This window comes from Protobothrops mucrosquamatus, unplaced genomic scaffold, assembly GCF_001527695.2.
Source record: "Protobothrops mucrosquamatus isolate PMUCROS unplaced genomic scaffold, P.Mucros_1.0 scaffold_11, whole genome shotgun sequence".
NCBI lineage: Eukaryota > Metazoa > Chordata > Lepidosauria > Squamata > Viperidae > Protobothrops > Protobothrops mucrosquamatus.
The window spans coordinates 662832-684850 of record NW_015386087.1 but is presented as its reverse complement, the minus strand read 5'-3'; the positions used below and the strand labels follow the sequence as shown (position 1 = coordinate 684850).

Below are 22019 nucleotides of genomic sequence, written 5' to 3'. Positions count from 1 at the left end.
CCACGCCCACCCTCCGATGTTCGGCCGATCTGTTTTCTCTCACCGCCCCCCTCCCGGCGCCACAAAGCGGTTTGCGCGTGAGGGCTTCCTCTCCTCGGCACCGAACAACCGCTTCCTGATAATACAGTTCTTGCGCATGATCAGAGAGCTACCGGTCCTTAAAGGCGTAGTACGCCTTTCACTGAACAGAAACGTCTAGGGGAGGGGTAGGCAACCTTGGCTCTTTTATGACTCGTGGACTTCAACTCCCAGAATTCCTGAGCCAGCCATGCTGAGGGGAAAGGGAGAGGTTTCCAAGCTGAGCCATGCTGGCTCAGGAATTCTGGGAGTTGAAGTCCACGGGTCATAAAAGAGCCAAGGTTACCTACCCTTGGTCTAAAGCCGAGGAGGCTGATCTCTTTCCCGGTATAGGAGCAGGACGAGCAGAATTAACATATCACTGAATATTTAGTTAGTTATTACATTTATATGCCGCCCGTCTTAATATCAGGCGATCTGCTCGGCTTTCAACATAATAAAAACAAGAGTATAAAACATTAAATATTGCTGATTTAAGAATTACATTTTAAAAGATTTAAAGCCGGTGCATCTGCACACTACGTTCCCATGGAACTCTGACTGATGATTAATTAGGTGCCACCAGGTCGACAAACTTTCCTCATCATGAGACAATGAGCTCTTCCCACGGTGTATTCGTTGCTACTACAGCTGAGTGCATCCACCTTGCTGCTGGTCGTCCTCTTTTATCCCACTTTTCCCAGCATTAGTTTTCTCCCGACAGTTGGGCTAATTCCTCAAGTGAGAACTCCAACCGAATCATTGTTTGATGCCATTTGCTTTTGTTTTATTTATTTTTATAATATTTTATTAATCTTCCAATTTTACATTTTAAGTATTTAAAAAGCGACGTGGTGGCTGGGTTAATCACTAGTTGGATAACAAAATCTTTAGTACAAATCTCAAGTTACAACGTCAAATATTTCCTTGGCCACTAGGACTCCGAGATCCCTCTCACAGTTACTACTATTGAGCAAGGTACCCCCTATACTATCCCTGTACATTTGGTTTTTCTTGCCTAAATGTAGAACTTTACTTTTTTCACCATTGAATTTCATTTTGTTAGATAGCGCCCAGTGTTCAAGTCTGTCCAGATCCTCCTGTATTGCTTCTGGAGTGTTGGCTATTCCTGCCAGCTTGGTGTCGTCTGCAAATTTTATGAGTTCCCCATCTATCCCCTAGTACAGATCGTTGATGAAGATGTTGAAGAGCACTGGGCCCAGAACAGAGCCCTGGGGCACCCCACTACACACTTCCCTCCATGTAGATGCGGTAACCACAGCTTTGGGGAAATTGTAAAAATACTGCAAAATATTGATTTTGAAACAAAACTTAAATGCTTACTGGCACAAAACAAGAACAGATGTTAATTCAGGAACAAGATCTGATGTCTTTTATTTTTATTCCCATTTTGCAAGGAACAAGGCTTTTCACAGAGTATATGAATATTATACATCATCTATACCTTGTTGTAACATAATGGATGACACATTTAAAAAAGAAACCTGTATCAGTGAATTATCTCACTTTATACTGGCCTTCTAAAATAATTCTCATCTAGTTAAGTGTAATTACACTGCAAGATAGAAATTATTTCTCTAAAAAACACAAATGCAGGTTGTGGGAATTCTGTCACTTATACATAAAGCCCATAGGGACAATTTTTAGGACAAATGAATCCAAATTTCATTCTCTCAGTCTCTGTGCATATAAATACAAAGTAGGCAGCATTCTGAGAAATATGATAAAACAAACTTGGTTCTGCTGGTTTATTTTTGCACAAACTATGTCATACTATATTACACATGACACTATGTTAAATGAACTTTTTTTTTAAATGAGGATATTCTCTGAATCCTTTGAAAATACTGAAAATCTACAATCACCTCAAGTGTATATAAGAGACAATTCAGTTGTGTATTTTTCATTCATTTCACATAATTCAGATTTATTTAAAATCTTCCATTTAAGCACTATTTTAAGTAATAAAAGATTAAATATTGGTTACTGATTATCTAATAACACCTTTGTGAAGAACTGTATTATAGCTAAAATTTAAAGTCAAATTGCAGGCCAATTTTTTTATACTGTGTATAAAAATTATAGAAAAGCTTTAAACTGTTTTTAGTGTTTAATATAGGTTTCATTTGTTAAATATTAAGAATTTTTCCATGCCACTTCCTTGTAAAAATAATCAACTTTGGATAATAATGTAATGTCAGGCAATTCTAAAACATGAAACGTATTTTCAGAATCTCAAATATATATCAATATTTAAGAACAAGAAGCAATGGAGACAAGGAAAGATCATCTATCTCTCTTACCTTCATATGTGTAATACTTTGGTGTTTTAATCTGAAAGCATTACATTGTTTTGAAATCTTACTTATATCACACATACTTCGCCACTGAAAATCTGATTTAACAGAAAATGAAATTATTTTCATTGTTACAAAGGTATGCAATTAAGTTCCAATGGTCTAATTGTGGACTTTTCTAAAATACATCAAAGCACCATTGTATATTCCCTGAATGTTTCATTTACAGCATCTGAGCATACCCCATTGCCTTTGGCAGTTGACTTTTAATCACTGCTCTAAAATTTAGATACCAAAAAGATATTTCAGATCAATGCAAAGTGCTATTCTTTATCAAGTGTTGGTGGGTCCTCATCACCATGTGTAAATAAAAAAGTTTTTTTCCCGTGATTTTCTACATGATCTTCATTAATCTTCTCCAAAGCTTCAATCTGTAAAGAAAACGTATGTAGAAGTAAAGTAGATAGCACTCCCAGATTATTTGAAACTGATTTGTTGAATTTGCATTTTCAGTGTTATCAAATTACAAATGAAGATTATATTCTATCACATTATTACAACAGCTCATATAATACACAAACATAAATTGAATTCTGCTGAATTAACGTCCTGTTTCAGAGACAACAGTTATTGGGCTCATAGGTTACCATCTTTCTTCTTTGCAAAACCAGACAATATATATTGGATGCAAAATCAGATGTTATTTTTTAGTTTTACACTTTAGGAAACTGTTGCTTCAGCACTTTGATAATTCAGCTGATGCTTTCACCTGAAGGATTAGGTACATTTTGTTGTCATTTAAAAAACAGCATATACTTTATTTGTATCAGAAGAACTTTTTGCTTTCTCCAAAAGAAGCCTTCTTCTATCTTCTTCACTGCGTGTCAATTATTATTGAACCAGAAATGTCTGTAAGGCAGTTTCTGATATGGTGGAAATATTTTCTGTTCTAAATAAGAGGTTAGTACTAAACTGAACATATAAGGCATATGCTTGGATTCAAGTTACTAAATTAAAAAGCCACTGACATCTGTTGATTTTCTAAAGGATTATAACAGTATTTTTCATCTCTATCACCTCCAATGTCTCAAACTCCAAGTAGTATATTAAATTGCAATAAAGTGAATTTTATTGTTATAAGAAACCATTCCTTTAAAAAAAAAAAGCCATAAGAATTATTGACATTGGAACTGTCATCTTATTAAGTCTTTCTTCAGAAGAGCTTGGTATTGTTGAGACAGGTGACAGCACAATACTTTGAGTCTGAAATTACTTTCAGAACTGTTACTGCTTCTTCTAAGTTATTCCAAATCATATTGGAGATTCTTTATCTTCTTAAACAAAAGCATAGAGCTTTCTAGCAACACTAGAATAAAATCTTGTTTTTAAAAAGCCACCTTTCATTAAAAACAAGCAAGTAGAACACTCTTACCTGAGCTAAAAAATCCACCTCGTTTTCAGCTGCAATGTTTAAATCTGAAACAGCATTGAAGAGTTCTCGCTCATTGAGTACATCAGGTACACCACTTTTCTGAAAGAACTTTTAATTAAAAAAAAAAGATCTGTTAGATACCCAGAGATGTAAGCTTTCTAACATGTAATTGTTTATGAATGTATGAACTTGCAATAATAGTTCTTAAGCTGAACATGCAAGTTACTTCTACTTCAACAAATTGACATTTAGACCCCCACTGTAAAAAAATACATGTGTTTTACAAAATGTAATTATGACAAGTAAGAAAGGGCTTCAAGCTGAAAAGAGTGGATATTTCAGTAGGACAATGTTCTGAAATGTATCTCCAAATCAATCATAAAGTACTTACAAGAAATAAAAGTTTTGGAATGGCCTTTATGGTCTCCAAACCTGAATACTATTGATAATCTACGGAGATACTTCAAACATGCAGTGCATGGAAGAAAGTCTAAGAATATCTCTAAGCAAAAAAATTTGTGCGAGGAGGAGTGGGAAAAGTTCCAAAAGCAAGAATAGAAATATTTTTAGCTGGTTACAATAAATGTTTGGATGCTTTTACTTCTGACTAGATTGAAAGGGTGTCCAAACGTTAGCACTTGCCATATTTACTATTTTCTTAGCTGAAATCTGTAAACTGAACTACAAAAAAAGTAAGTATGGATTTGAATTTTCAGAAAGATTTTATGCTTAGTTTTATGTATACAGAGGTTGTGTCTGTACAGTGAGGGATTCGCTGAAATACACAATTTGACCAGAAGTTCTGAAGCTTTTGCATATGATAAAAATATGCTGGTATTTTTGCTGGGAAAACTTGTTTCATACACAAACTATTCTAATGCAACACTACAGGTCCAATTACTGAAGACCGAGATAGGCATAAATCTTACTTGCGAAACATTCCTAGAATCTCTGAACAGGAATTGAAGTCCATGAGGATGTGTTGGATTCACAGACTGACTGACATCAATTAACCAGACCTGTAAAAAAACTTAACAGTTTGAGTATGCTAAGGAAAATACAGATAGGTCTATTTCAAATTAGCATCTTCCATTTACAATTAGCTTACCTGCCCTCCATGCCACAGCATATTGTACTCACTCAGGTCAGCATGTACTAAATTACACTCCTTATATAACTGTTGCATCATCTGGAAGAAAACAGCAAGTAATATTTTTGGAATATAACACAAATAGAAATTTCAATACGGTCTATTATCTATCTCTCTCTCTCTCCCTCCCTCCCTGTCTCTCTCTGTATCTTCAATTCAATCCAGCAGGTTGAGCATGTTATGGGGCTACTCAGCAAAGGAATGCTGGTTGGCATTGGGATGTGCCCTCTCTGTCATAGCCCCTGCCCTCTGGAGCATTCTCCCTTCAGAGATCAGAATGACTCCAACCTTGCTGACCTTTTATAAGGCCATGAAGAATTGGTTGTGTGCCCTGAGTGTGTTAAACGTCATGTTTCTTGGCTGTATTAACACCCATGGTTACAGTTCTACTTAGTGCTATATTTGTTTTATATTGTTTTAGTTATTTTTAATTTGTTTTTATGTTCTATTATGTATAACACCCAGAAATCAAATATAGTATAACACATTATAATTCAGTATAGCATAATAGACTGCAGTGCAGTATATGTCATAAATGATACGAAATAACAGATAAATAGTCTTTGACTTATAACCATTTGTTTAGTGACCAAAGTTACAATGGCACTGAAAAAAGTGACTTGACCGCTTTTCACACCTATGACTATTGCAGCACCCCCATGGTCAAAGATTTCCCAGATTGTCTCTGCAGGTTTGCGCAAAACCATTTTTGCCAACATTCCTAAAAGACCTTCTGTCTGAATGTTCATGTACAGGACACAACCTATGAAAACTTTTTGAGTAGTTCTTCTAGGCCTTCCAGTAGACAATGTTGCCCAATGTTGCAAAATGGAGTGCTTCCCATTTGAATGCTTTTCATTATCCTAGTTCACTGAGTACTTCCTTTACTTCAAATTCTACATTTATGCCTATTATTCATCATTACTGTAATATATCTCAGTCAGAGCTTTCTGTAATTGAAACAAGACATTATAACATGTGGTATTATAATGTGATTATAATAATAAGACATTATAACATGTGATATTCATCAATAAGCCAAAGAGACACCACTGATGTCCCACAGGGTTAAGAAGATTCTCAGAAACAAATCTGCATTCACGTGTATTAGTAAATGGAAGAAAAGGAGGAAAATATTACTCTGCAAGCAGAAGCTTGCTTCTGTAACACTGGATCTATTTACATATAACATTGATCTTACATGAAGAACTTGATAGTAGGCATTTTTCATATCTTCACTATTGAGTTTTACTTCTTTTAGTTTAGGAGCTGGGACTTGATCCTGACCAATGAAAGACATGACTAGGACATGCTTTTTTAGGCTAACGACTTGTGGACAACGAATGCCTGCCTTCTGCATTCTGTAAAGAAGAAAAACAACATTAATATGTTGATGAATGTCTAATTATGAAGTCCATTATCTTTAGCATAATTCAGGGTTTCTCAAACTGTGGGTTCCAACTCCCCAATAGGTCAAGAGCAATTTAAACAGGAGATGGAATAGCTAATACGATTTGTGCACGCACTGTCAAAATCTGCTCTGAGCAACCTGCAGCTGACTTGTTCCGACAAAGTGGGGAGCAAATCCAAGAGTGTATTTCAACAGGACTCCAATGTCACCTATGCCAGCCTGATATGAATTGTAGAAGCAAAACAGAATTGCAACCTAACTCCTTCCTGCTATGCCTGAGATTTAGTGGAATAAATTCAATTATCATTTTCGGGGATGTGTGTCTATTACTGTTGTTTGAAAAACCCTGTGGTAATTAATTTTACTCAGGAATTAGTACAAGTTGTAAAAGCACCCCATATTTAAAAAAAACCTGTGAAACTTGTTGATTAATGGGTTATAATCAGTTAGGTTTCATAAATGCTAACCATTTTTTAATCCTAAAATATATTAGTATAATTAAAAATGTAAAATAATGGTTATTGGCATACTATTATAGAATTAAGACTTGATTCAACACTAAAACCAATCAAGTATTAAATTATATATTCCCAACAACGTGTGAATGAAAAATTACTACATTGTATTTATGTATATCCATTTCTGTACCTTGTTAAGTTGTGCATTTCTTTTTCAGCCCACATGCGGATAATTTTTCTTGGATTCAGTTTACTGAAACGTTCTCTAAATCTATAGTCATCCTTGATATATTTGTCACGATTCTTAAATTCATTAAGAGTAGTTTTAAACACTTTTATAGCACATTCTGAAGGAACTGATTTGATTTCTTCATCCAAACTTTAGGAAAAACAAAGCACTGAGTTTAGACATATGCCATACAAACTCATTTTTTTAAAAGCTGCAAATAGACAGATGACTGGAATATTTGTGTTATTCACAATAGTCAATATTGTACTATCACATATCTTTGAAATATTTGATACCCGCCACATTATTATATGCTACTTTTACAGGTATCTTAAATTTAAAGATATAAATAATGGATAATTATGTTAATGTTTCATTGCACAATATGCAAAGAACTGGGAACAAGATAGATGCAAGACAGTTCCATTGTACCTATTTGAAATACTGCACTGCTCTAAAATAATTTTTATTTTTAGGAATTATCAATACTACAGTATACCTTCCTCCATAGGCATGGAACACCACAGACTCTTTTCCTGTACTTATGCATCCAGTGATCGTATCAAGCATTCCAGAATTGACCATCTTGTACAGAAGCAGACGGGTTTTAGGATCTACAGCTTTTTCCTACACAAGAAAAAAATGTAGTATCTTGTTATGGACCCAGGACAAATATTTTGCAAATAGGCATTTTCTTAAATTTGCTGACCAGTACAAATAACAAAAGGCTCTTCTAATTTACAGGAGTGCCACAAATGAAAACTATTTTGATCAGTGTCTCAAGATCAAAGGAAGAGTTGTGTTGTGATAGTGAGCAATTCCCTACTGATAGGAACCAAAGCTGTAATGTGCAGACTTGATATGACATCATGGGAAGTGAAATGTCTTTCAGATATTTGTATCCAGGCTTGATAGACAGATGTGGGGACAAGCAATGATGCAAAAGATTTTGAATGGAATTTCAAAGATGATGGGTGAGCGCAACTAGTGTCTTCTTCAATCTTTCCAGTTGGGCCATGGCATAAAAGAGAACAGGATCCTGGAAGTAAACCACTGGCCCTGTAGATGGTGTTATTCAGAAGGGACTGAGTTCCTCAAACACAAACTGTGTTACTCACATTAATGACTTTACCCATGTGGGTTGCATCTGACAAAGACTCTCACTGGAAGTGCATTAAACTAATGAAAAAGCAAAGCGTGGCGAACCCCCTGAATGTAATGCACTAAGGTCTGAGGCCAAGAATTCTGGAGATAAAGGAAGAAACACAAGAGTAGCCAGATGCATGTTCCCCTTCACTGGAAGTTTTCTAAGAGGTTGGTTTGAAATATTTTAGCAGATCCTCTACCAAACAAGGGTTGGATTACATGACCTCTGAGGGACAATCAAATTTATGATTTTATAATGATTCCACTATTCTATTATTGAATTCTTAGTTCCTTCATGTACTCAATTATTTGTTGTAAACCCTCTGCTTTACCAAAGTATGCATTTGATAACTATTTCATTTGATCAAGTCAATAGGAAAATATAAAACTATTTCATTTGATCGAGTCACCAAGACGCACAGCAGTAGAATGTTCCTTCTTCTCATGGAGCCTGGCACTCCGGCGTTCCTCAGAGTATGCATGCTGCTTTAAGGCATTGAAGACATGATTGGATAATTTTAAATCCATACCAATTCCATCACCAACTTGAAATTCTGGTCCAAACTGCAAACAAAGATGTAAATTGATAAGCAACTAGCTTTCATCATTATTTTAAATAAAAATGGATATACATGCTGTTATATTCAGAGTTGAATCACTGAAATTAAATAATTCTAAGTATGCTCCCTATTTAACCATTCAATTTTAAATTTAAAAACAAATTTAAATTTTGGAAAAAGAGACAAGTGTAATGTCAACCTTATTGTTTAAGGGACAACCTTTTTGATTATGAACTCATAGACACACTAAGAGGAGAACCAGCAGTAGAAATTCTTTTGAAGGTATTCTGGTTTGTAGTCATCCATTTGTCAAGCATGCAGAAAAATCATGCATATACATGTTATGCCTTCATTTCACTGCTCAAATACACTACTTCATAACTGCAATTGATCCTTACTCTCTCCACAATTAGAAAAGTTGTCAAACCTTAAATCTCTAAATTTGCCTCTTCAATTGTTTTAATTATTTATTACCCTAGGAATCTACATTTTAAATTGTATTTTCAATTTTTTTCCTATACTTTTATTTTGTTGCTTTGAATATCCTTTTGGGTGGAAAAGTAGGAAACAAATATAAAAGCGGATTTAGCAACGGGAATGAAATAAGTTGATTTTGATTTTGATGCAGTTTGGATTGATTATCCAAACTGCATTTGATTATCCAAACTGCATCAAAATCAAAATCAACTTATTTCAGTTTGGATTGATTATCCAAACTGCATCAAAATCAAAATCAACTTATTTCATTCCTGTTGCTAAAACAGAATCAACCTTTGACTGTCTCTACCCCTGCCATTATTTTAACAGAACATCTTAACTGGTTAGGCAAGTTTCTAATTTTAAGAGTTAATATATACATTCGAGTTTCTTTTCCATCTTTTTGGAGCAGGAATTCATATTACTGATATTTCTAAATCACTGTAAGAACCTCTCTTAAAAATGGGATTAAAAGGTGAATACTCCCTTCATAATGGTTGCAGTAACAGAATACTTATCTGTCTAGGAGAACTTACATTTTCCATCCGAGCTGTGTTCTTTCGTCCACATACAACTTCATCATGCTTGGTGGTTATATCTTTTCCTTTTCCTATAAAGCCCTTTTTTGGAGTAGTTGTAGGTTTATCTATCAATAAGCAGAACATTACATTTAAATGTACAATATCTCACAAGCAAAAGTATGTTACCATTTCTTTAGCCATAGTTTATAAATTCTTCTATGCTCTGAAATCCAAGTGACAATATGCTTAGGCAGCTGTTCCCCTTGAGAAAATCTGATTCAGCTTTATATTATTTAAGTAAGAAAGCTTTCAAAGAAGCTATTTTTGTTACTATTCACTACAGAATTGTTAATAAACGTTGCTAAAAAACATAGCCCATTCACAGATCTTTTAAAAACTGCTCTCTTCTCTTGCTTAAATGGTTCTATAATCCTCACAAATTAAATTTATTCACACTGGGATTATCCCTGTTTTCCTTCCTTTTTCTCATTATAAATGTAGACCAAACCCTGTGGATCAAGAATTTGCCTTTTGCTTAGGTCATAATTATATCTTTATAATGTATACTAATCAAATATTCTAGTATTAATAAAACATGGATGCTTCACTGTTTACTTTTTATAAAGCAATCAGGTAGACAACATAATCATCATAAGACCTTATTTCCAAAATCTAAAAATCTTTGTTAATCATGAGATATCTTGAAATGTTTTGACTCCACAAATTACCTGCTTTATAGGGATCATGACGAGTATCCTGCCAATCAACCTCATCTTCTGAACTGTCACTGTCTTCAAAAGGATGCACTTTTCGGTAATTCTCAAAAGATATGGACACTTGAGAAGCAAAAACAAATGTCATTTTTTTAAAAAAATCTGCCACTTTTGTTTTTTGAAGATTAAGACAAAGATGAATGAGAAATAAACTTTATTCTAACAAAGAAGTTATGGCAAATGCAAGGTAACCTTTGCTATCGCCGTTGAACTTTTTTTCTTCACGCAGAAGTTGGGCATCATATTCTCTATCAAATTCCATTTGCAGCATTTGTGCCAGCATTAGGTCACTGGAAGTATCAACATTCTCTCCACTAATGAAGGGTCTATCAATAATCCTGGATGTAATAACACAAAATAAAACATTAAGAGCAACAAAGAAATACCAACTCAGATTTGTTATTTCTATATATATTGTTGAATAGCAGTCATTAATAGAAAATCAAAGGATAGTATAGCTTCTTTTGTAACCCCAAGTGAAGAGTATACATTTCAAACAGCATGAATATAACCCAACTGATGCAGAAGGAATACTGCTATACTCAATTAAATATTGACATGTGGACTACTACAAAGAACTGCATGGTAGATTATCAGAGTGAAACTGCCCCAAAATATAGGAAGCAATTACATTTACAAGATCTTTTCCCACAATGAGCCATTTTGAAGTCTTTGTCTCTACCAGAAGATAAATAAATAAATGATGGGCAGGAATTTTGCAGGGCTGGGGAATCAGCAGTCCAAGTTATATTCATTCAATGGAAAAATTAGGCCGTTTCTACTAACTCTTTCATATGCAGAGTAAAAGAACTGAGTTTCCTGTGGTGAAAATTATGAATTGTAATATTAGGCCGTTTCTTGTAAATTATGAATTGTAAAATTAGGCCGTTTCTACTAACTCTTTCATATGCAGAGTAAAAGAACTGAGTTTCCTGTGGTGAAAATTATGAATTGTAATAGCAGATGTCTTTCTTCCTGCATGTTGTTGCCTTCTTGAAATTGTTCTCTACTTAAAGAGAATGAAGTTAAGCGATAGTGTTTACTTTGTGTAGGGGTTTTGTTAAGAGAGCAGAAAGAATTACTTCCTTTTAAAAAACTATTGTGTTAGATGAAAGAACTCAGGGTTGCCATCTTTCCTATCTGACTTGCTATATATTACAGGTTAATCCCCAAGGCACAAGTATTTCCTCTTTTCCAATAAACCCTAGGTGATACAACCAATTTCTATACAACATGCAATTGTGAATGAATAGTCTGATAACATTCCTTTCACTTGGAATAAAACTTCCTCAAAGCATGGAAGCAGTTTATCCTCTTCCTTGGGGAAATGCCTACGAAATGTGAGATTGTAATAATCTCACTAGCTATAAGATTACAGAAGGCTACAATTATGGCAGTAGCAAGGAAAGTTGTAAATTTTCTGGTACAAATGAGGAAAAAATACCTAAAATACTATGATTTGCTGTTATTACTGCTTTGGTAAAGTCATATGCGTGATTTAAAACAGACTTACAAGACAGAGTGCATAGAATTGCAACTAACCAAAGTACTGTGCCAATTATATATAAGTACCATATGAAAATGGAAAGCTATTCAACTTACGATACAACTTTTGGAAAAGCAGCACTTTCTTCTTTCAACTGTAGCTCTTTAGCTAGCTGTTCACTCATGACATCAGCAAGAGAACATGATATTGTAGTGTTTTCAGGAGTTCCCCATGGGCACTGCAAAGATAAAACATTCCATTCATCAACAGAAGATACAATATCAGGTTCAAGCCACCATGCCCACCACCATGAAAAGTCCTATTTTATTGTTGATCAACTATATTACAAGAATCTCATCAGAACATCTGCCTTCCCTTGGGAAATCGTGACTATCTACCTATGGGTTTGACTTTATAATAGAGACTTCCTCCCCTGAACTGCTAGAACTTTTCTTTACTTCCTGTAGAGGGGCTCTTTCTCCTTTAGCCAATGATTCCACCACACACATTTATCTACAATTTTTCATATGTATACAAAGAAGCCCAACAATTAAGAAAAACATTTATTTTGTCACCATTACTTTTTCAGAATATAAAGTACACTGGACATTTTTTTTTTTGCAAAGGTTTTGCTTCCTGAATTTTTTTTGGTAATCATGATAGACCTTTTAAAACTGAACACAAAGATAATTTCAGAATTAATGTATAATACTGGAAATTTGTGAAATATGAAATCAACTTTTAATGACTATAATGTATTTAACTGCATAATGTTTCTGCCACAGTGCATGAGTTCAACTGGTCTATAAGTGTTTCGCTGCTATTTTCATTTGTATTCACTGATGGATTCCAGTTGTTCTGATATTCTTTTTCTATTGGTGACAATGTCCTGGTGAAATCTTTAACCATGTTCATCACCTAAATTTTTGGGAAGGAAGTCCAAGTATGAATGCAGAAAATGAATCTTCTGCATTTCATGTCTTGTATGATGTAAGAAGTTTGCTAACCAACTGAATGTAGTTTGGTGCTCTGTAGTTACCAATAAAATTCTCAATGACATCCTTGAATGCTTTCCAAGCAATTTTATCTGGCTCTTTGAACTGCTTGTCATTCATGAGGTATCTGATAGGTAGACCAACAAAAATGCCTTCTTTGATGTTGGCATCAGTTATTCCTGGAAACATTTGTCTCAAATAATGAAAATCTTCTCCTTCCTTATTCATTACTTTCACAAAATATTTCATCAGTCCAAGTTTTAAGTGGAGGCAAAAACATCTTTGTTGGGTCAACAAGTGATTTATGTTCCACAATATTCTGTCCTGGAACCAAATTCTTCCTGAGTGGCCATTTCTTTTGAATGTAATGTGACTCTCTTGCATGGCTATCCCATTTGCATATGTAACAACAGTACTTGGTATATCTGAGCTGTATTCCAAACAGCAGAGCCACTACTTTTACATCTCCACAGATATTCCAGTTGTACTTGATGAACTGGATGAGCTTAAACAATAGTTCCATGTTTTTGTAATTTCTTTCAAATGTACAGCATAGCCAACAGGTACTGAAGGGTTTACCTTGTCATTGTGTAACAAGACAGTCTTGAGACTTAACACTGATAAATCAGTAAAATGACACCTTTCTAGAGGGTTATGCTCATAACCCAAACCATCAATGTCAATACAGAAAACTAGATTGTACACCTGTGTAAAGAAATTGGTTAAATCATCTTGGCAGCTTTGAAAGACAGAAATGTTCATACCATATGACAGCAACCATCATCCTTGCAGTCTTGAACCCAGGAGTTGTTTTTGATTTTGACAAACATTAAGTCCCTGATCAGTTTGTTTGTCTTATGAAATGAGATTTACCAGATAGATATACACAACTCAAAATCCGTATCATTGTCACTGCATGTACCTGACTGGTACATTGCAGAATCTTCAACTGTTTTGTCTAAGCTGTATTTCTCTGGTGGCTTTGATACTGACAGATTGTCATCATGTGGCACTGGACTCCTGGCTGAAGGCAGATTTAATTGATTTCTTATTTTTAGCAGAGAAACCAGTGGCATTAGTCAGATAGAGGTAATAGTCAGTCATGTGATCATTCTATTCTTGCCATATCATTGGGAGAACAAATAGCATTGTTTGCCAAGCTCTAAGATCAACACATCTTGCACAAATAATGTGAGGAACTCAAGCCTTGTCTTGATCATCAATCTTACACCAAAGTACAGTTCATATGCTTTCTTAGTCCAGTCATGGTGCATCTTTGAGGCTTAAACATATATTCACCACAAATGTAGCAGAATGTATTACGGCTGTTCGATATTGGCGAGACATTTCTTCCATTGCCAATCATCCTATAGCAAGTCTATAACTGGCTTACTTGTTATGTAAATTACATGTACATAGACAATGCTATGCCTTGAAACAATTACATCATAATGCGTGGAAACTGATATCAACAAAATGAATAGCATTTGTGCTTGTGAGCTGCTTTTATAGCATTTCCAGACAGCATCCATCCAGCCTCAGCATGCCTAGGCATGCCCAAGTTGTACCAGATCCAGAAATGTTATGCAATATGCTGACTGCATGCCTGGACATGCATAAGCTACCAAAGCATCTTACAATGCAAGCAAAAAGTAGTGAAATTGAAATACATCTAAAAAGAAACTGCAAAACAGAAGATTTCTAGAAAACTGGATGTAATAGGTAAAATTACAGGTTAGTTTCATGATTAGCAGCCAAAAATCTACAAGATACATCTGAAAGTGTTCAAAAAGCAAACTCTGTTGTCCAGTGTTACCAATCATTTATAAGTCAAAGAGTTATGATTTCTTGTTGCTTGTTAATTTTAAACTTCTTAAAATTTAAGCTAACTTGAATATACCCGCTCAAGAATAAGATTAAACAGAAATCTAATTTTTCTTTGTAAAAATACATCTTAGTCCATTATCTCAAAGATTACATTTTATATCATTTTTCAATTTTAAAAAGTGTTCAACTGTGAAGAATGAAAAAATTACAAGAGGTTCTAAATGAATTTAAAATATATGATTATAAACTTAAATTCAGTTATAGTAATTACCTTTTATCCTTAGAGCAAAATTCACTTTTTTTTTTTGAGGAAATATTTCCTTTAAAAGTATACTTACTGAAGGATCTCTATCCATGTTAAGCCTGGGCAACTTTTGCATTAGAAGTACACTTACTTTGATAATGGACAAAATGAAGATATATTCAGCTTTATCCAATAACAAAGACTACAAGTATATTAAGACAGCAGTACAACATATAAGTGAAAGTGTCATCCCTTTACATGCCTCTTTAGCGCATTTATTTTTATTTAAAAGAAAGGAAAGTCTTTGCATCCACTTTTCCTCCAGTTTAAAACAGTATCAATGTTTCTTTCTCCATTCCATTTTTTGTGATATATTGACAGTAAAGGTGAAGTTAAGGTTTAAGGATGATTATAATCCAAGTCCTTTAGATATTACTGTAACATCCTAGATACAATCACTGGTTATACCCCATTCCCCAAATACTGGGATAAAAAAGCCCCAAATGAGCTCAGAATTAAGAGGGGGAAATCTTATATGGCCCAATTCAGATTCCCTGGTGGCCACTGGGAGCCTTAGAATTTGTCTTTCCTGAGATGTTAGTGCAGTGGTTCTCAATCTGTGGGTCGGGACCCCATTTGGGGTCAATCGACCATTTCATGGGGGTCGCCAAGCAAGGCTGTCCGCCATTTTTTTTGTCCGCCATTTTTTTCCCTTTTCCGGCGGGTGCCTTACCTCCCTTGGGCTGGGCCAGCTGGTGGTCGGCCTGCTCCGTCTCTGCCGCTTGCCAGCTACGCCTCGGCCGGCGCAGGGGGCGGAACCACGCATGCACTGCGCTCCCGGGCAGGGAAAGTCCTCGACTTATGACCGGTTGGGTAGTCCTCGACTTACGACCGGTTTAGTCCTCGACTTACGACCGGTTTAGTCCTCGACTTACGACCGGTTGGGGTCGCGGCATTAAAAAGGTTGAGAACCACTGTGTTAGTGCTTTGTATTACCAAGAGTAAAAGATGAAAGATGCCTTCTCTTATGCCTTTGGGAACATTAATAGCTGTGTGACAGAAAATCCGGTCACCTTTACCCCATATTATACAAGGCTGACCTGCGCCTGTTGAATATCCATTTATTAATCAACTACGAAGAGCCATAAAACTCTAAGACAGTGTTTCTCAACCTTGACAATTTTAAGGCATGTGGACTTCAACTCCCAGAATTCCACAGCCAGCATTGCTGGCTGTGGCATTCTGGGAGTTGAAGTCCACATGCCTTAAAATTGTCAAGGTTGAGAAACACTGCTCTAAGAGAAAAAGATGGCCTCTCTACGGGTCAAACAAGGAAGAGGGAAACCCCGAAATCAGCGGGGCCTAAAGAATCAGGTCCTCCATCTTCGGCCGGCTGAGGCTGGAGCCAAGTAACCCAGCAGAAAAACACAGTTGCCCCTCACACGGAAGAAGGCTGCGAACGTCAAGATTTCGCCCCGCAAACAGTTCGCGTCAGACGTTCACGCGTTAAAAACAGCTGTCCTCTCTCTCTTCCGGGAGTTTCCAACAACCAATCCAGGTTTGGGAAATCCCCGGGTCACGCACCCCTCCTGCCCTACCCCACGCACCTTTGTTTGAGGCCAGGCTGGACTGGGAGTCGCCTCAGCAGCAGGGATGACAGCAGCGACACCAACGGGATCCATGTTGGGCGGAAAAGGAAGCAAGCCGAAGGTACCCAAGAGAGAGAAAAAAAATCAGCAGAACCGGAGAGCAAAAGCGATGGAATGAACCTCTTTCCGGCTTCAGGAACTTCCCGAAGCTTCTCCCGCCCCCTACTAGTCGGCGGCGGCTTTTCATTGGCTCCCAAGCCAAGTTCTCCAGCCCAGCGGCTGAGCCATTTCCTCTTTTGGAAGGTCGCTTTTCTTTTCCCCGCCCCCTTGCCGCCATTGACCCCGCCCTCTCTCCCTCCTCTCTATTGCGTTTAATCGTTTCGAGGGGTTTTGATGTTTCGTTCCTTTCGGAAAATGTTTTTTAAAAAAAACCTCCTTCTTCGGCTCGAGTCCTCCCTGAGCTTGAATAGATGCCGGATCAGGGAACCGTTGAATAAACGGTCATAATGGCTTCCAAACAAAAGCGGGGTTTTGTGCTTTTGAGTAAAAGCTCGTAGAGCGCCAAAGACTCCACAAAAAGCAGTTCGTTAGTACAACTGTGTTACGCTTAGTCTCTGGGCCAGAAATCAGGGAATGGATGTTTGTATCAATCAGTAGATTGAGTGACAGGCTGAACAGCCATTAGTGCTATCTCTCTTTTTTTTCTGTTTTGATTAGCCCCCTATTAAAGAAGTATTTGACTTCTTTTAGCTTTCCGTACACGCATGCAGAGAAAAAGCTCTTACTAGTATCAAATAATAAATAAAACATGAATGAAGCAAAGATGCCACAGGTTTTAGTGTATGATTGGGCTGATCAGTGTCACAAACTATTCTTCACACTGCTTTAATTTCAGGACCCGGAAGACATTGCAGTTCACTTTTCCCTGCATCCTAAATGTAACATGTCAAGTTAAAAGGTATAAATAAAAAAAGTGTTGGATTATGCACTGCTCACAGGAGTTCTATTATTAAAATAATATGAAGGAACAGACGAGCAGTGGTATCCAGAGGCAGCAAAAACAGCGAAGAAACCTTAAAATTCAATTAATTATAAAATCAGCATACACGATGAAATAAATTTTAATAGACCAAAATATTGGCTGTAATAAAGCTGTTAGCTTTGGGAAAACCACAAGTCTCTCTCTTTGTAATGGATATCAAGTAGAGATGAGTGGTGTCTTAAAGTTCCTCAAAGATGGGTTGCTTTTGTCTGAGAGTAACAAACAAATCACAGGCATTTTGAATTGATGTCCTATTTCAGCCTTTAAAAAAAAATGTAGGACCTTAGACTTTTTCTTGTATTTTCCATTGTTTTCTCTAATTCTATCATATCCCATTTTGCATTTTGAAAATCTTAGTCAAAATTATGCTGACAAGTTTCTAAGAGAGCATGCCTTTTCGCAAATATTAGCTATACTCTGCCAATCTATTCCTTTGATCTAAATCCTTTCTGAAAACAGCTGGAGTACAGACACTTTCTTTGCTCTGGAGAAGCAGTTTCAAGACTCCATGTGGGTGTCTCAGGGAGTCTGCAAAGTCAAATAAATAAATATGTTTACATTTCTGTTTTAATTTCTAATGCAGTATATATCAATAGTTATAATCCATTAACTTTGGTTGTCTTCAATAAACCCAACTGACTGTCAGGGGTCCTGAGACCAAAATACTGCTCTAGAGCAGTATTTCTCAACTTTGGCAACAATGAGATATGCGGACTTCAACTCCCAGAATTCCTCAGACAGCATGTCTAGGTCTAGTTGAGAAATACAGCTTAGAGGGAGCACTATCCCTTTAAGAAGGCTGTTCCTCGGCTCCTTTTCTTTGCGCTCATTGGAGCAAAGGCACCAGCGACGTGTCCCTGTTATGGCAGCCACATGCAGCCAGACGGAGATGCTTTAACTCTTGTTTCAAGCCTGGCGACATGCGTTGACTGATGCCTTTCAAGAGACCTGCCACTGGTCTTGCTTTCTGTTTGTTCTACTTGAGTTCTTATTTCACCAACAAGGTGAGGATGAAGGAGCTACCAACGACAGTATTACAAACTGACCATTCTGTATTCCTTTTCCTCCTCTTCTGGTTGGGTTTGGGGTGGTCTGCTTAGGATTCCAACATTTCAGAGGAGTTCAAGGGTTGCCCGATGTGTATGTCTTCATGATTAAAACCTGCTTGCAGAGATTCACTTTTTTGTGAAATCTGACTCAGTAGCGCTTTGTATTTGAACACCGCGGTTCCTTCATTCAGCCCATCCGGCATCCTGCCTGACAATGAGAATTGGGGAAGAGAACAGTGGGAAGTCCACCGTCTTCAGGGGACAGTCTGTGAAGGAAGATTTCAGCTGATTTAATTCACAAAAATGCACAATTTGCATGGAAGATAAGTTCTCCAAGTTTCAATGGGACTTAATATCAGATAGTAATTGCAGTCTAGAAGTCAAATGCCCTAGTAAAAGAAAAACTCTCTAGCTGAGTTTGACACGTTGAACTACAAACTAGTAAATAAATACTAGTAAAGTCAGAAAACTCTAGCTGAGTCTGACACTCTGAACTTCAAACCAACCAACTACATTTCAGCCTAGTATATTGAGAAGTTCATATAGTTAGTTTATAGTTCAGTGTTCAATGTAAATTTGGAAAGTGAAGTTAATAGGGTAAATTATTGGTCAGTTAATATAGATATGATAATGAAAATAGCCTTTTATCTCAATTTTTAGGAAACACACACAAGCTATCAAATTAATATTGATCTCATAATCATTGAGTTGAGTCCAATGCCCAGTTCAGTCCTGGAATTCAAATTAAGGATCCTTAACAAATGACTGTCTAGTCTCTGTTTGAACATCTTCAGGGAAAAAAAGCCAGCCAAAATCTGTGAATAATTGTTCTCTCCTCAAAATGTGGCCTTGCTCACTTTATATTCTGAAACAACATGGTCAATTATCAGTTATTCACTATTTTCCTTTATTTTTCTTTATACTGAATCAGCATTCCATGATCTTCACCTTAAATTTATACTCTTACTGTATCTTAACAGCTGATTACTTGTCTCATCATTTCACAAAAGTAGATCTAAATATTCTGTGATAGGGAGAGGAATGTGTTCATTTAATACATACTGTGTTAGTCAATTACTGGCTTCTAATTTTATGTTAGATAATTATTGGCTTCTAATTTTGGGCATGAAGCCACATACATCTTCAGTATGTGTGGCTTGTCCATGGTCACTTTATGATAATATAATGAATGCTGTCAGTATTACATTTTCAAATACAATTTTCAAAACAAAGTGAGGATACACCCAAGAAATGGAGTATGTCTTTATAATATCATTCAGACATAATTATTCATTAGATTTCAATATTGCCTTTATTTTTTACAAGTCTAGGTGGCATACATAATTGTCCCACTTCCTATTTTCCCCAAAGCAACAACCCAATGAGGTGTGCTGGAAAAAGTAATTAACTTAAAATCACCCAGCCAACTTTTGTGCTTAAGGATGAATCAGAATTCATGAGCTTCTAATTTCTAGTTCACCACTAGCTTAAACATCTTTTTATCCAATAAAAATGATAAAGCTTTTTTAGGCCAGTGAGGTCTATGAAAAAAATCCAGAAAAGAAAGAAAAGAGTTTTCAGTGAGCCATCATAGTGAACTGTCACCCTTCTAGAATAGGCTGAAAATGGTCCTCAAATATGGTCCTCAAAATTTGGGCTGCCGAAATCTCTCCAGAATAAGGAGAAATTGCAAGATTATTCATAGGTACTCCAGACAGCTGGGTTTTTTTGTGAGCAGATTGCAGGAATTGCTTTTTTGCAGTTGGCTTGCACTTAGCTGGGAGTTGCAGGATTTCATTTTGCTTATAGCCATTAACGTTGCCTGTATGAACTTTTAGTTTGACTGAGGCTCAACTTTTAATCTCTATGGATTTGATTTTGTTTTGGTTTTTTGCTGTTTTTTAAAGTTTTTTTTTAAAGATCGAGAACATTCAGACTGGCAAATTTTATTGAAATCATTGGCTGTGTTTTTTTTTCAATCCTTTAAAAGCAAAAAGTTTAATTAAAAATATAAACATATGTAAAAAAAGTATTTTTGAAATATACAGCAAAAGGATGATTAACGTTGGCATTAGAAAGTTCTAAATAGATTAAGGCTCAGATGGGCTTGATTTAAAACTCTGAAGTTAATTGAAATAATTGTATTTATACTTCAAAATAATTGATATGATGATTTTGAAAGTTGGACACTAGATGGCTGCCTTAAAATATATTTTTGGACATGATGAATGAACGTTTTAAAGTTATTTAACTTTACAGAAGAATTAAAAGATGTTATAAAAGTGATAAAAGTTGCCACACTGGAATTACAAAAGGGACTTGACAAAGATGCCAAGAATTTTGAGAGAAGAGACAAAGCATGAGAATTTGTTAGAATATTAGAATTCTCTTTGAGGAACTTAAAAATTATTGGGACAAAGAAGAAAAAATACACACTTGATTTAATGGTTTTTTTTTAACTAGGACTGGACGATGTTTTAAAGATTTTGTTTAATTGAGATGAAATGGGGGTATTTGCTTAAATGGAGATAAATATGAAAGGAAGGATTCAAATTGGGTGTTAGAGATACAGTTTATAACAGTTATGTTATTTCTGATAAGCCTTAATGGATTCTTGCTGATTAATGTGGAGAGATGAGGTTTTAGAGATGGATTTATAGAAATTGGGGTGATGTATGGGATGAAGAGGTGTTGGTTTTACTTTAAGAAATAGTGATAAGTTGTTAATTTCAACTGAAGATGAAGGAGGAGGTTTCCTTTTCTTATTTTTCTTTTTTCTTCCCCCTTCTTTCTTCTTTTTCTGTACTTTTTAATGTTTTACTTTTTAATACATTTCTATACCATGTAGGTTGTACTATTAGTTTTATCTGTATAATATAATTTTCAATAAAGTTATTGGGAAAAAAGACAACATCTAGTAAAAGTGATAAGGAACAGATACAACCTTCTGGAGGTTGTGACTGTCCATAATCATAATGGCAGCTCTTTTGTGTGAATGATCTAGTCCACATTTCCACTATTATTATAATTTTATTATTATTATTATTATATTATTATAATTTAATTTGTACCCCGCCCTTCTCCTCATGGGACTCAGGGCGGCTAACAGCCTCATAAAAACCACAATACAAATACAATGACATCTATATTAAAAACCGAATTAAAAGGAAATATTTAAGAAGGCCGATTATTAAAATTATCCTTAAAATACCCTTAAAAAACCCCACTAAAAAATCCCTAGGCCAGACCCGCTTG

At 35.8% G+C, this 22019-nt stretch overlaps 2 protein-coding genes across 2 annotated transcripts in view; one reads left to right on the top strand and one right to left on the bottom strand.

Moving 5' to 3' along the window:
- Positions 1 to 1426: 1426 nt before the first annotated feature.
- RIOK3 (RIO kinase 3) lies at positions 1427 to 16876 on the bottom strand. Its single transcript, XM_015821303.1, has 13 exons — positions 16692 to 16876; positions 12135 to 12256; positions 10725 to 10870; positions 10488 to 10595; positions 9775 to 9884; positions 8622 to 8765; positions 7555 to 7682; positions 7017 to 7205; positions 6159 to 6318; positions 4916 to 4996; positions 4737 to 4826; positions 3808 to 3915; positions 1427 to 2806 (listed from the first exon to the last, which is right to left on the bottom strand). Exons 1-13 carry the CDS (start codon positions 16764 to 16766, stop codon positions 2699 to 2701), a joined length of 1569 nt encoding a protein of 522 aa, XP_015676789.1. The 5' UTR covers positions 16767 to 16876; the 3' UTR covers positions 1427 to 2698.
- Positions 16877 to 18578: 1702 nt separating this feature from the next.
- TMEM241 (transmembrane protein 241) overlaps positions 18579 to 22019 on the top strand; it is a 39698-nt gene continuing 36257 nt past the window's right edge. Inside the window, exon 1 of the mRNA XM_015821198.1 lies at positions 18579 to 18719. Coding sequence (XP_015676684.1) covers positions 18648 to 18719 — 72 coding nt within the window. The 5' untranslated portion in view covers positions 18579 to 18647. The remainder of the gene's footprint in view (positions 18720 to 22019) is intronic.

Excerpts from the sequence above, each read along its gene's own strand:
- RIOK3 (XM_015821303.1), bottom strand. The coding sequence starts at position 16,766 with ATGGATCCCGTTGGTGTCGCTGCTGTCATCCCTGCTGCTGAGGCGACT. Across the intron at positions 10,871-12,134 it reads GCTTTTCCAAAAGTTGTATC|GATTATTGATAGACCCTTCA; the intron begins GTAAGTTGAATA and ends TATTACATCCAG. Across the intron at positions 10,596-10,724 it reads GTTCAACGGCGATAGCAAAG|TGTCCATATCTTTTGAGAAT; the intron begins GTTACCTTGCAT and ends TTGCTTCTCAAG.